The 12,814-nt window shown below is 33.0% G+C and overlaps 2 protein-coding genes and 1 long non-coding RNA gene across 4 annotated transcripts; 1 reads left to right on the forward strand and 2 right to left on the reverse strand.

The window, feature by feature from the left end:
* Nucleotides 1-1,017: 1,017 nt before the first annotated feature.
* LOC105275988 (activin receptor type-2A) lies at nucleotides 1,018-7,403 on the reverse strand. 2 transcript variants are annotated; one of them, XM_011333252.2, is made up of 11 exons: nucleotides 7,274-7,403; nucleotides 6,263-6,453; nucleotides 5,976-6,150; nucleotides 5,734-5,870; nucleotides 5,277-5,656; nucleotides 4,890-5,076; nucleotides 4,668-4,805; nucleotides 4,154-4,285; nucleotides 3,841-4,018; nucleotides 2,519-2,617; nucleotides 1,018-2,286 (listed from the first exon to the last, which is right to left on the reverse strand). In XM_011333252.2, the coding sequence occupies exons 1-11, from the start codon at nucleotides 7,320-7,322 to the stop codon at nucleotides 2,279-2,281; spliced, it is 1,674 nt and encodes a 557-aa protein (XP_011331554.1). In that variant the 5' UTR covers nucleotides 7,323-7,403; the 3' UTR covers nucleotides 1,018-2,278. The 2 variants fall into 2 exon arrangements, with proteins under 2 accessions (XP_011331554.1, XP_011331553.1); XM_011333251.2 differs by having other exon boundaries at nucleotides 1,018-2,617.
* A 695-nt stretch (nucleotides 7,404-8,098) lies between these two features.
* Nucleotides 8,099-10,599, reverse strand: LOC105275987 (pre-mRNA-splicing factor Slu7). The gene is made up of 2 exons (XM_026972419.1): nucleotides 10,453-10,599; nucleotides 8,099-10,263 (listed from the first exon to the last, which is right to left on the reverse strand). Exon 2 carries the CDS (start codon nucleotides 10,253-10,255, stop codon nucleotides 8,513-8,515), a length of 1,743 nt encoding a protein of 580 aa, XP_026828220.1. The 5' UTR covers nucleotides 10,256-10,263; nucleotides 10,453-10,599; the 3' UTR covers nucleotides 8,099-8,512.
* Nucleotides 10,600-10,684: 85 nt separating this feature from the next.
* On the forward strand, nucleotides 10,685-11,928 carry LOC105275989. Its single transcript, XR_893326.3, has 2 exons — nucleotides 10,685-11,073; nucleotides 11,510-11,928. It is a non-coding gene; the product is annotated as an uncharacterized LOC105275989 (long non-coding RNA).
* Nucleotides 11,929-12,814: the final 886 nt, after the last annotated feature.

The raw sequence follows: 12,814 nt of genomic DNA on the forward strand, positions 1-12,814 counted from the left end.
ATCGTTGATCCAGACGTCAGCAATTTTAAAATAGAGAGATGAGAGACTTCATGTGGTGCGAACCCGAGCTTTATCTCACCTATCCGTTCGCAACGTCCTTTCAGATCAAAGCATGTTATCTGTCGACCGGCCAGATTGCATTGCATTTAAACGCGTTTGTATATTGCCGGATAACTGGACAAACGTCAAGTGCACGTTTCTGACCGCGAATATGCCAGATGTACAAAGCAAAGAAGATTAAAATCCTTTCAGTGTAGCCGGAAATTGTATAATTTCCTGACAGTCCGCATTTAGTTGCTTTGCGTAAACACCGATAGTGACATCACACGTATAGCACATGTACAGCAACAAAGTCTCGTGCTGAAAAAACAGCACAAAAAGAAATGCTAAAATTTTGTTAATCTTCCTATTTTTATCCGTATGATTATATGTCTTTAATGATTATTGGGATTGTAATTTGTTCAATTTTACACGGGAAATGTGCATCCTGTTTTGATCTTTTTTTCTATATTATTGACAAAGTGGCGTGCATTTTTTCAAGCCAATTTTCCATTTTTTTCAAATTTACTATCACTCGTCGTATATAGGTCGCAAATATAGGTCGATTTTTTAAAAACGAACGTTTTACTTTTCCAATTTGCTTCATTTCTTCAGTAAAATTGAATTTCTATTAATAAAGTTTGAAGTAGATACAAAATCTTTTGCAAAAGTAATTGTTGACAAGCGTTAGCTGGAAGGAAACAGATTCAAGATGTAGAAAGCTAGTTAAGATTTATTCATCTTTCGCCGGAAAGCAATTTATCCCAATATCTACCACCGCATCAATGATGTGTACTACGGCCGGGTCAATCGAAACTTTTGCATAATATTAAATAAGTATGAACTTATGTAAACACATATGTAAATAAATTCACTAAAGTTATTTCTCAGGAGGTAAATAAATTCACTAAAAGTTATGTCTCAGGAGTATACACATATGACAGGCGCATTTATGTATAAGAGAAAAAAGAATGAAACTGATATTTCAGTATTTTAATAGATTTATATTGAAATCGTTACTTTGAGTTCTGGAATAAAAACACTTACTTTTTACCATTCTTTTCGATAGATTGCACCATGATACGTTGTTGGCAAATATGAATAATTTACATTCTACATTATCTTATATCGTGTGTTACATGTATGCATTAATTAGTTTTACTAATAAATGAAATGTCCCAAATATTCTATATTTATATTAAATATAACATTAAGCTAATAACGTGTATTGGAAAATTGCAAATGCACATTATTCAATAAAAAAAATAAATATAAGGTAAATATCATATAATATATTAAATATATATTAGAGCCACGTAAAATTTATGATTAATATCCTATGCGTGAAATATTAAACATGTACTGCAGCGTTTTTTTTTGTAAAATTCAAGTTGATTAAGATATGCATTTCATGCAAAAAAAAGATCTAATAAATTTCATTCTGTTAATTCGATTGTATCTACCAGGTACTTTGTAATAACAAGACCTGAACATTACCATCGCCTATGTATCCGAGGATTAAATGTTAAAATCGACTGTACATTATTATCCACGGCTCCAATCGTTACGCATTAAGCTACGATATGTGTAGCTATTATCGATCAATGTACCCTCAGGTGTTGAAAAACAAAAAGTGTGAAGCTCTTCATCCTGTTCATCGGCCACTTTTTAGTTCTTTTCGATCTCATCTCGGGTGCAGATAACGATAACGTTCAAGTCCTGACGTAATAGGATTATATTACCCACTTTTTAATGATGTGTGACGTGGCTTTACAGGAAAAATTCGCTGAATTTTATTTGGTATATATATTTTGTGATCAAGATAATCATCGCACAGTATCGATAATCAATGAGGAATGTCAGTGGCACATATTATGTATGCATATGCAGGTATGTACATTGTGCGCGTTTTAAATGTCGTAATTACTTTTTCAGGCTTTTAGAAATATAAAAATAAATTTATCAAATAAGAATTTGTTAATATATATGAATTCGTATATAAAAGCAAAACTGACAAAAAAAATAATATTACTACTATATATTTTTTATTCCAAAGGATACACAGTGATCACATCTTTATCCTAACTCGTTGCCATAGCAGCATTTGTTAATATCCCAGTATATTGATCATTTTATAACAAAAGCATTTGGTTATTTGTCGTATTATATTTCTCTCATAATAAAACTCGAGGAAGTCTTCTGCATATTGTTAATTGTAGACAGTCACTTCAGCAAATTTTCAAACTTCTAAAATATATATATATATCTGTCACTTGATATCGAGTACAGTGATTTATATTAACAAATTTATTTTTTTGATATACTGAAGATAAATTAATTTCTTAGATATCAAGATCAGTGAAAATTAGATTTAATTAGAAACAATGTTTCTAAAATATAACCGTTGTTCAATGTAAAAAAATTTATTTACAGTAGCATTGATAATTAAATTTTAATCAATTCTTGATCGAATAATTACCCAATTGAATATGTTCAATGTAAAAAGGCTTTGCTCCCTTGTGATCCGCAAGGTAGAAATCCGTAAGGTGGAGCCACCTACCCAAACAGCAATGAAAATCTGCAAGATACACTGAATCACCCCTAAACAATCCCAAACATACATGTACAGCAATTTCCTTAATGTAATACTAATTTATTTTAATGAGTTTAATTCTAAAATGTGCTGATTTACGTAGAGCATTTCGTATGTATCTCGACAAGAGATATCTGTGGAAATTATAAAGGGGAATACATCCTGAGACCACTTTAGGCACCATAGTAAACCATGTATATGTGATAAGTGAAATAGCAATGATTACATTAGAGTATATTTAAAAAATATGTTCCGGATATTCTGTGTGTGTGTGTGTGTTCTTCTCTTTCTTTCTTTCTCTATCTGTGTCTCTATCGCTCTATCTCACATACGCACACGCATACACGTACACAAGCATACTCTAAGAATTATTACGATTTTCTAACAAGATATGTTGACGAGATATGCAGATTTTCTGGTCACTGTATGGGTAGTTAATGAGTCGCTGATTTTCTATACTATTTCGAAGAAATCACTGCGAGTGTATGCCAGATTTCCGGCGTTTGTAACACGTTCGTAATCCACAAGTTCCTTACTAAATGGAAGCAGTATCACACTTTTTATGCATCCTTGCGACCTTGTTTCTGCTGCAAGTCGTCGCAAGGATTAACGAGGGGTAAAAAAAGTCGGAATATTTCTTTTTTTATTTACGTTTTTAAAAAGAAAGATCCATACATATATATATATACATATATATATATATATATATGTATATTATGTATGTATGTATGTATGTATGTATGTATATACAAAATATGATATTACGTGACATGATTTGGCAGATAGATATCATCATGATTTTACTATTTCATATGCTGTTCTTTTTATCCCACGATTATATATTAAATTTAATATATTAAATATTAAATGCACCGATGAGCAATCTGTTACTTTTCGTCAAATTCGATCACTCATGGTGGATGATCACTCGTCGCTACATTCAATATTTGTTCGATTTAAGATACGAATTCTCTCATGACATGATAACGATTATTTGCACAGCATCCGTAGAGGTAAAATTAGTAACTGTTCAATTAAATAGCGAAAAACGAAAAACATAAACGATTAATAAGATTCGAATACATATGCTTGTCCTTTTACTATTGTTTCAACATTCCTCATTGATACGTATAAACAAAATTATGATACAAAAAATGGTTGTGCCATTCAACTAAAGCTATAATGATGTATAGACGCTAACTACATACTAGACTCCTTGGTAGTAATAATCTCGTTGGTATTATCAACTCGAATCAAAGTAGATGAGTTTAATACAAGAGTTCTACTAAGGGTAGCAACTCGTTCCACTACGCACGAGGCGGAAAGGCGTGCTTCGGCATCGTGATCCCAACATTCTTCCATTGTATCACAAATTGATAAAAGTCCCTGCAAACGAGACACATCTCAATTGTAACTTGTGTTTTCCTTCCTTAATATGAAACAATCAACTTTCTTGATAAAAGTTTTGTCTCTTGTGAAAATATTAAAAACTAAGAAAACACTCTACATTATTTCACTTACTGGATGTTTACGCCAAGTTTCTAATATGAGCGGTCTTTCTTTTTTATGAACAACGCTTTCTTGCATGTCTTCTAAAGTCGGATGAAGGCCGACTTCATCCTCAAATGGTAATCGATATTCTCCTATTGGTCCCTAATATTCAAATAAGAAAAACAATCAGCAACATTTGCACAGTACGATTTGTTTACTAGAATCTAATCTTTAATTATGTAATGCACGATTACAGATGCAAAAATGTAATTTTGTCGCAGAGCGTGGTCCAGTGTTTTTAATATAACTTGTAAAAAAATAATTTGGCTCCAAACTTATAAATTTAAATTCTTTATTTCTTGTATATCAAAGTTTGGGAAGAAATCAATTCAAAAAAAGATTATGATTATTAATTAATTAGTTATTCGGTATCCGTATCAATAAATAAATCCGGACCGATATCATAGTCCTAGTACTTGCAATTCGATAAAAATGCAACAATTTGTAAAACGTATTATAGATAAAAAAAAATAATGTTACTTACATCTTGTATGGTACATCTCGAAGCTAATTCCCATAGCACTAATCCGCAAGCATACATGTCGATCCGTAAGAATGAGTCTCTAGTAAAATTTATTGCCCCTTCTAACACTTCCGGTGCCATGTATCTTCGTGTTCCAACCTGTGAGAAAGAAAATAATTATCTTCGTACTGTAATAGAGGTAACAAACAACATTATTTATATAACACGATATTACTCATTTACCTGGCCATGTGTATCACCACAAGGCTTGTTCGGGTAAAAAATAAGTGCCAAGCCAAAGTCCGCTATACAGGCGCTCATGTCAGCCTTCAGTAAAACGTTTTTTGACTTAAAATCTCTATGAGCTACAGCTGGTTTGTAACCGTCGGCTTTGTTAGCTGGGATTTCCTCATGTAGATGCATCAAACCTCTGATGTGAGAACAGAGACATTTTGTTAAGAATTGAATGAGATTTGCAATTCGATGAAAGTATCATTCCATTTATATATTATATATTAATTTATAATTTATATATTAATTATTTATATATTACTTTATATCTTGTTTTAATCTTAATATTATCATCACTATAAATTATTATAATTATACGTTATAAATTATAATTATTACCTTGCCATAGACTCCGCAATTCTACACATTTCAGGCCATGTGACAATATTAGCTTTCAGGTAATCGCACAATGAACCTCTCTCGTGGTACGCCGTAATTAGCCAGAATTCAGCTTGTAAATTATCCCCGCGCTTCTCGACACTTATAAAGCGCAGTATGTCTTCGTGGTCCATGTGTGCAAGCTTAAAAATCTCCTGCTCAGTTTGCCAAGATTGCTTGTCTTGAACAGGAAAAACCTTGACTGCAACAATGTCATTTTTCAATTCGGCCTTCCAAACTGCTCCGAAACGACCCCGAGCTTTAATCTCAAGGAGTTTTATCGGTCGTAATCCAAGAGTCGGCGACGGTGGTGGCATTGGAAGAGGTTCCAGAGTTGGCACCTGACAGATTTCGATTATTTATTACAATTTGTATAATGCAATAATATAGAAAATTCACACAATATTAACTTCAATACCTCGTTGAAGTAGCCCAATTTTCGATGACGATACAACCACCATAAAAAGAATGAGCCAAACGTAAGGAGCATAGGAATCGATATTAATAGAGCAAGAGTTATGGCTTGTTGCTTCGTGTTGGGCACAGGTTCGAATTCTAAAATAAATTATTTAAACAATATTGAGAAAAAGATCATATGTAAGTGCGACTTATTTTAAATTTAAAATTAACGTTAGTTAACACATTTAATTAAGATACTACCATGAATAACAGATGGTTGTGTAGGCTTTGATGAAGTCGGATGTGGATTCCAGGAGAAATTTTGGTTACACATGTTACCATCGCAACAACAAAAATATAAGTCCTTCTTCCGTTCTGGATTATCCTCGATGCAATCTGGCTTATCATAGCAATCATTGCTATCTAAAAAACAGCCCTGAAATAAGAGAATAAGAGAATAAATTAATCAAAATGAGTTAGCATAAATATCTGTTGTAATAGATTATACATAGTAAATCATATATCTTTTAATTACACAGTTGACTAACCTTCAATTTAATTATTGATTTTTTAGTAACATTGTCGATTGTCCACAGCACGTAACAGTGATTACGTTTATCTGGATCATGCAGGATACATTCTTCTTTTCCTGAACATCCTTGTTGAGATTCCGCACACATTGTTTCATTGTAAAATTCACAAAAGGCTGAGCCTTTGATATCTTTTCCAAATATGGTTCCTGAAACGATATACATTAAAACTATATGTAATCTTTGTATTCAAAACACAACATTCATCAAATTAAATCAGCTAACACTTTCTCTTAACCGTTTAAATGTGAACAGTGTTGCATAATTATAACTTTTTCTTTGATCTGTCTTACTTTTTCATAAATATATTTAACACTTCAGTTGTAAAAAGTCTTGTTTTGCAATATTAAATATTCTCGTAATTAAATTAAAATGTAGTCAAAAATATGAATTTATTAACTATTAATTAAAACTTTCTTATATTTATATCTTTTTTTATGAATTTAGTTCTAAAGCAACTAATGCATAATCTTATACTACACATGTTAACATTATATAAATGATACATATACAATGATACATTTATGTAGCATTAAATTATTATATTTCCTTAAATATTTCCTTGGAGTTAAATAACACAATTTCATTGTTTAATTATACACATATGCATACACAGGACATGTAATTCTTACTTAATAATAATAATATAAAAACAATACAAGCAGGGAACAAATTAATTACATAAATTAATCAAAAAATCAATAGTTAATGTGTAATGTGTCAATGTGTTATGATAATAATAAAGTATAGCTCCAACTCATGTTTATATATACATAAAATTTCACTAGAGAACACACTGCATTTTCAAGTTCTGACAAACACTAGGATATTAATAAAAACGGTAACATTCACAGACGTTTCTTGGAAGAAATTTTACAATTTTTCGAATAAATATTCTGTGAGAGTAAACACTTAAGTTTAAAATAGAAAATGCAAATTTTAGTCAAAGCATTACTATATATATGTTACCTAACAATCCCAAGAAGATGAGAGGCAGTATCATCGCATATACGGACATCGTGAGCGAATCGTAAGAGCATACCAGTAATTTTGAGTCTATTAGCTATTAAGCAAATTGTAGTAATTTATCCACCGACACATCTCTCTTCCTTTCTCCCTCTCTCTCTCTCTCTCTTTCTTTCTTTCTCTCTCTCTCGCTCGCTCTTTCTCTCCTTCTGTCTGTTTCTCGTTTTCTCTCTTCCACCTTCACGTAGAAATATGCACGGCACAGATTTATGTCATTTTCACCATTAAATCATTGCGATTCGCGTAACCTCCGACCAGGAAACATGCTTTTTTTCAGAGTGTTACGCGGACACACCAGAACGCAATTAACTCACACGCGACTTCCTAGCCAGATTAGAAAAGGAATTTTATTGTCGGAGTTGTCAGAAAACGTATTGAACAGCCGCATGAAATGCACAGGATGCTGTACAGAACACCTACAAACTGTGCACTTATCATTGACACAAGAGTATAGAACGACAAAGCATAATATTGTGGGAATGAAGCCTGAGGGAGAGAAGACATTTGATGTCTAAAGTCACGGTCTGCTCTAATATGGCCAGAGACAAGAATGAGAACAGCCACGCCGGTGATCTAGTGATTTCCGCGAAATCGCGGTGTCTCTATGATACAAATACACGGGATGCGATTCGCGAAACGAGAAAAATGGACGTAAAACGATTGGTTGCGATATATTTCATAAGATAGCAAGTGTTTTTAAGCCGTTCGAGCCATTCCAGCAGAAAATTATAAATTGTTATAAAGCAATTATTAAACAAAGTCATTCTTCTTTTCTCAATATATTTAAAATACATTATTGTATCTTATTACGCTCTCAAGTTGTATGTTTAAAAATAAAACTGCGTCTAAGTGCCGTATTATTGACTCGTACTACTACCTCACTTTTTGGTGGAAGAGTGGAGAACTGGAGATACGTAGCGGTTGTTTAAGCACTACAAAATGGAAACCGAAGCCATAAATACACGATGCCCATATTTAGTTGCGAATCATCACGCAAGAGTTACGCATTTTAATATAATAAACTCTACATATGTATTTTTCTACACATAATTAGGATTACAAGAATATTAAGAATACTAAATTACGTATTAACATTTTATATATTTTATAAAATATCATAGATTTAATTATAAACATATGTACAATAATCTATTTTACTACAAGAGCTACGTAATATTATTTTTAAAGGAAATGAGCCATCGGGTCTTCGTCGCGTTTACGTTTCATTTGATACGCTTCTATCTCTTCAGCTGTTGGTTCCTTCGCTTGGTACATACTGTTGTATGGACGCTTTCTCTCATCCAGTTTTAATAGTATATCTGCTTCTTTCGCACTGTCCTCTTCTCTTCTTAATGCTTCTTTTAACTTATCCTCCTCTTGTTTTTCTGCATTATTACCCTTTTTATTCTTGCGATTTTCTTTACGCTTTTGTTTCTTCAATCTTCGTTTAGCTGCCTTACTTTGCCTTTCCGATTTATTCTTCGTACGTTCATCTTCCGACGAAGATTCGCTGCTTGACGAGTTATTGTCGACGTTTAACGTATCTGGTGCGTCATCTACCTCTTCTGCTTCAGGTCTTGTATATAAAAGTTTATTTTGCATGCTGTTATTACTTATCGCCTCCACCGCTTTCTTCCCAGACTCTCCAGTGCAATATGAATTTTTGATAAAGGAGAAACAACATTTGTAGCCCCATTTTCCTTCCTGCCAATAAGAACCCCAGACCGACGTATGGTTGTTCGGGAAAACGTCTTCTTCGTACTTGGATCTTATTACCTGGCGATCTTGTCCTTTGATTATCTTACCGTATCTCGAATATTCGACGTACTGTTCAGTCTGCGCCAGTAATAAAGATTTCGGAAGCGCCTCGAGATGCTCCTCGCCTCCGTAACGATCGATTATGCTGTCGCGTGCCTTATCCTTCAGCTCGTCGCGTTTCTTGTCGTACTCTTGTTTCAGCAACTCTAGCTTCGTAGGTTCAGCCAGCAAATGTACGTCGACTCCCTTTTCGTGCGCATCCCAGGCAAACAATTGTGCGTTAGCATGCTGCTGAGTATCGCCAGAAAAGCGTACGAAGTTCTCGCCTTTGTAGTCCACCTCGCGATCCGTGCCAACATAGGGATTATCTCGCATAGATCTGGTTTTTGGATCGTAATACGCCGAATTCGGGTCTAGATTGCGCAGATACTTGGCGGTGTCTTCTCGAATTCGCAGGTTCCTCACTGTAATACGCTGCTTAGAGTCCACCTTCGTACCAGGCATGTCCACCTCGTCCACATACTTGTCCTCATCCTTGTCGGAATCTTGTTCGTCGTTCTCCTCCTCCGCATTGAGCTTCTCAGCTCGCATTTGTCTCTTGGCTTCCTCTATCTTCTGGTACTCCTCTACTATTGCTCTGTGCTCGGAGGGATCGTAACCAGCCCACCTATCTCTCTTGCCATCGTAATCCATCGACAATTCGGGCTGCGTGAACTCGTCTGCTGCTATCTTCGAGTTTGTGAATTTTGCCCCAACCTTGCGCGGCCTCTCCATGCAGTCCTTCCTTTTGTGAGTCATCGCACCACAGTTCTCGCAAGCACCCTTGCGATATTTGACCGATACGTTGGAAGTATCAACGCCACGGTTGTACCATGCGTCTATAGAGCTGTATTCTCTCTGCTTCTCAGGTTGTGGCCTCTGATGTTTCAAGGTAGGACCTTGAGAACCAAAGTACCACGGCGTAGCACTGATGTACTGTGGAATATGCGGGTTGATATCTTTGCCCTCCTCGTCGACGGCAGCCGGAGCCGTACCAGCCTTCCTCGCCTCCTCCAGTTCTTTCGCCTTCCGCCAATCCTCCCTGCTCTTCTTCCGTGGCTCATCCTCGAAAGAACTCTTGTTCTTTAAAATACTTGACACGGTTATATTCGCTGGTGAATTGGCCATTCTTACTCCTATTTCAAACAAACGCAATATTATTTAATGTTGTTTTATTCACTTATGTAGTGATTTTTTTTTTTAATTGTTCCGGTTGGAACAAGATCGCCTTCAACCCTCCTTTGGATTATTTGGCGTATTTATGTAGTGATTGATAACATGAAGGTTAGGTCTCTGTTATCTTGAAAACATGTAAATGCACTTACTATTTTCCTACTTCTTGTCAGATTTTCGTTCTGAATTAGGACACAGTATCACGGTTTCCTTGCTTATTTATCCTCAACCTCAAAAAGGATTTTCCTGCAGAACAACTACAGGTCCCGAATGTGTGAAACAGAAGCACCCTTCGTTGCCTAGTGACAATATAATGTCTCTAGCAAAACGTAAAGTCCCTCTTCTAGGGACTCTAGCAAAACGGGGATCATGGCGTTATCTATCGGAAATTGTTGAAACTAATGAAGTATCGAATAAAAGGTTAAATTGCGTTTAATCAAATAACCGTACATACAGCTGCATTGAGCTGCATACAGCGCACAATGCGATAAAGGACAGTGCAAGTGTCATCCATCGATCATATTAATAAGCATTACACTTATCCAGCATCCACGAGAAAAATGTGGATTTATTCCATACTTGTCCTTCTTGGCGTATTTGACCTCGCGGCTGCTTCCAACGGTTTCGATTTTGGCGATACCCTAGCGTTAATTCTGGGCTTAATGATCGGTATTATTGGATTTTTCGCTTGTATGGGAGCTTATGCAAGGAAACGAAATCGCTTCGAATCGTTATAATGGAACTTCTTCAAATACACATATATTATAGTATTAGTGAGTACAGTATATATCTCGAATAACAATAATTAATCATAAATATTGCTACAAATTATTTCTATTTATCATTAAAAAATCAATCAAAATTGGATACGTTAACTGTACATGCAAATTATAAAAAAAAGTATCTGTTATTGTTTTGCTTTTTGCAGATAGTTTCCAAATAAATATGCCATATTTTTAAAATTAATATGTGCTAAATAATAATGTACATATTTATATTAAACAAGATTATCATATAATATTTCATAGGAAAAACTTTGATTTTTGACGTATTCAGACTTCAGGCTTTTCTATTTAAAACATTAATGTAAACCTATTAATTTATTGTATAACTGGTGTAACAGTATAAGTTTGCTATATATTGTTTGTATATAAAATATGTTATTTCTACAAAATAAAATATAGATATTTCCATTTTTGTTTGTTATAGGTACACAACAATATATACTGACCTATTATAATTATAAAATATGGAAGATATAATCTTTGAAGGAAAATAGTAGATATATAAGAAAAGAGTGCAATTTGATATTTTTTATACATAAAGATAAAGAAACAAGATATTGATTAAAATGTATTATAATAATTTCATTACATTTATATATGATACTCATTGTTAAAATAAAGAAAATAGTAACTGAACTCTATTATCTTAGGTTATTTCTTTTTATGAATTTACAGTTGCCCAAGCTATTATAGTAAAACTATCACATCATTATATAATAGTGTACAATAATGTTAATTGAACTTTTGATGACACTGACGAGTTTGATAACTAAAATGTATTAACATGTCTTTCTGTCTTAATAATGGCAGTATAAAATTTTCTAAAGTCTTTGAAAAAAAAAATATTAAATAATGTGATTGAAACTTTTGTATTTTCAGTTTTTTAATGTATATTTTACTGATTATACAATGTATGTTTTCTAATTTATTTCCTTGTATTTGTGAAATTATTACAAATTATTTCTTCCATTTGAAATCTTGCATCTTTCTTATCACGATATAATTTCAAAATTAAATTCCTAATTTTACATAATAGAGTATGTCATTATCAATGTGACAAATATGGATATTGATTATGTTATGATACTCTGTGAGAATCAAATATTATAATCAGTTTCTTTCGTTAATAAATATATATTTTTTTAAATACTCAGATGGGACAAGGATATTCGTAACCTTTTCTTTCTCGAATAAATAATACGCAGAAATGAATACGCGATACAATATTATTATAATGAACAAGAAATTACTTGTCTTACGTAAACTTAAATGTATACCCATTGAAATTTTACATTTATCTTGAAGTTATTGATCATTATTTCTCGTTTTACCTAATCAGTCTTTAAGCCCTCTCACAAAACCTTTCTGTTCAACATGTTTCCATATAATTCGAAAGTATTCAATTATTCCATATATTATTTAGCCATGTAAAGCAAATTGCCACTTATTCTTTATCAAAATTACGAAACAAAGTTTATTACTAACATGAAATTATTTTTAGGAATATTTACATACAAAATAATTACATAAATACACAAAAGTTTAAAAGTCTTGTATTATTTTGTAGATTTGATTAAAAATTTATAATTCTTAAATCAGAAAGTAAAATTTATAAAGATTATTATAATAGAATTTCTATATTCATGTGAAACGGTACATTACTTTATAGATGAAATCATGTTTCTAATTTCATTTGATTAGCCAATATTTCGCTTTTCTTATCTCTATA

This window comes from Ooceraea biroi, chromosome 9 (assembly GCF_003672135.1).
Source record: "Ooceraea biroi isolate clonal line C1 chromosome 9, Obir_v5.4, whole genome shotgun sequence".
NCBI classification, from domain to species: domain Eukaryota; kingdom Metazoa; phylum Arthropoda; class Insecta; order Hymenoptera; family Formicidae; genus Ooceraea; species Ooceraea biroi.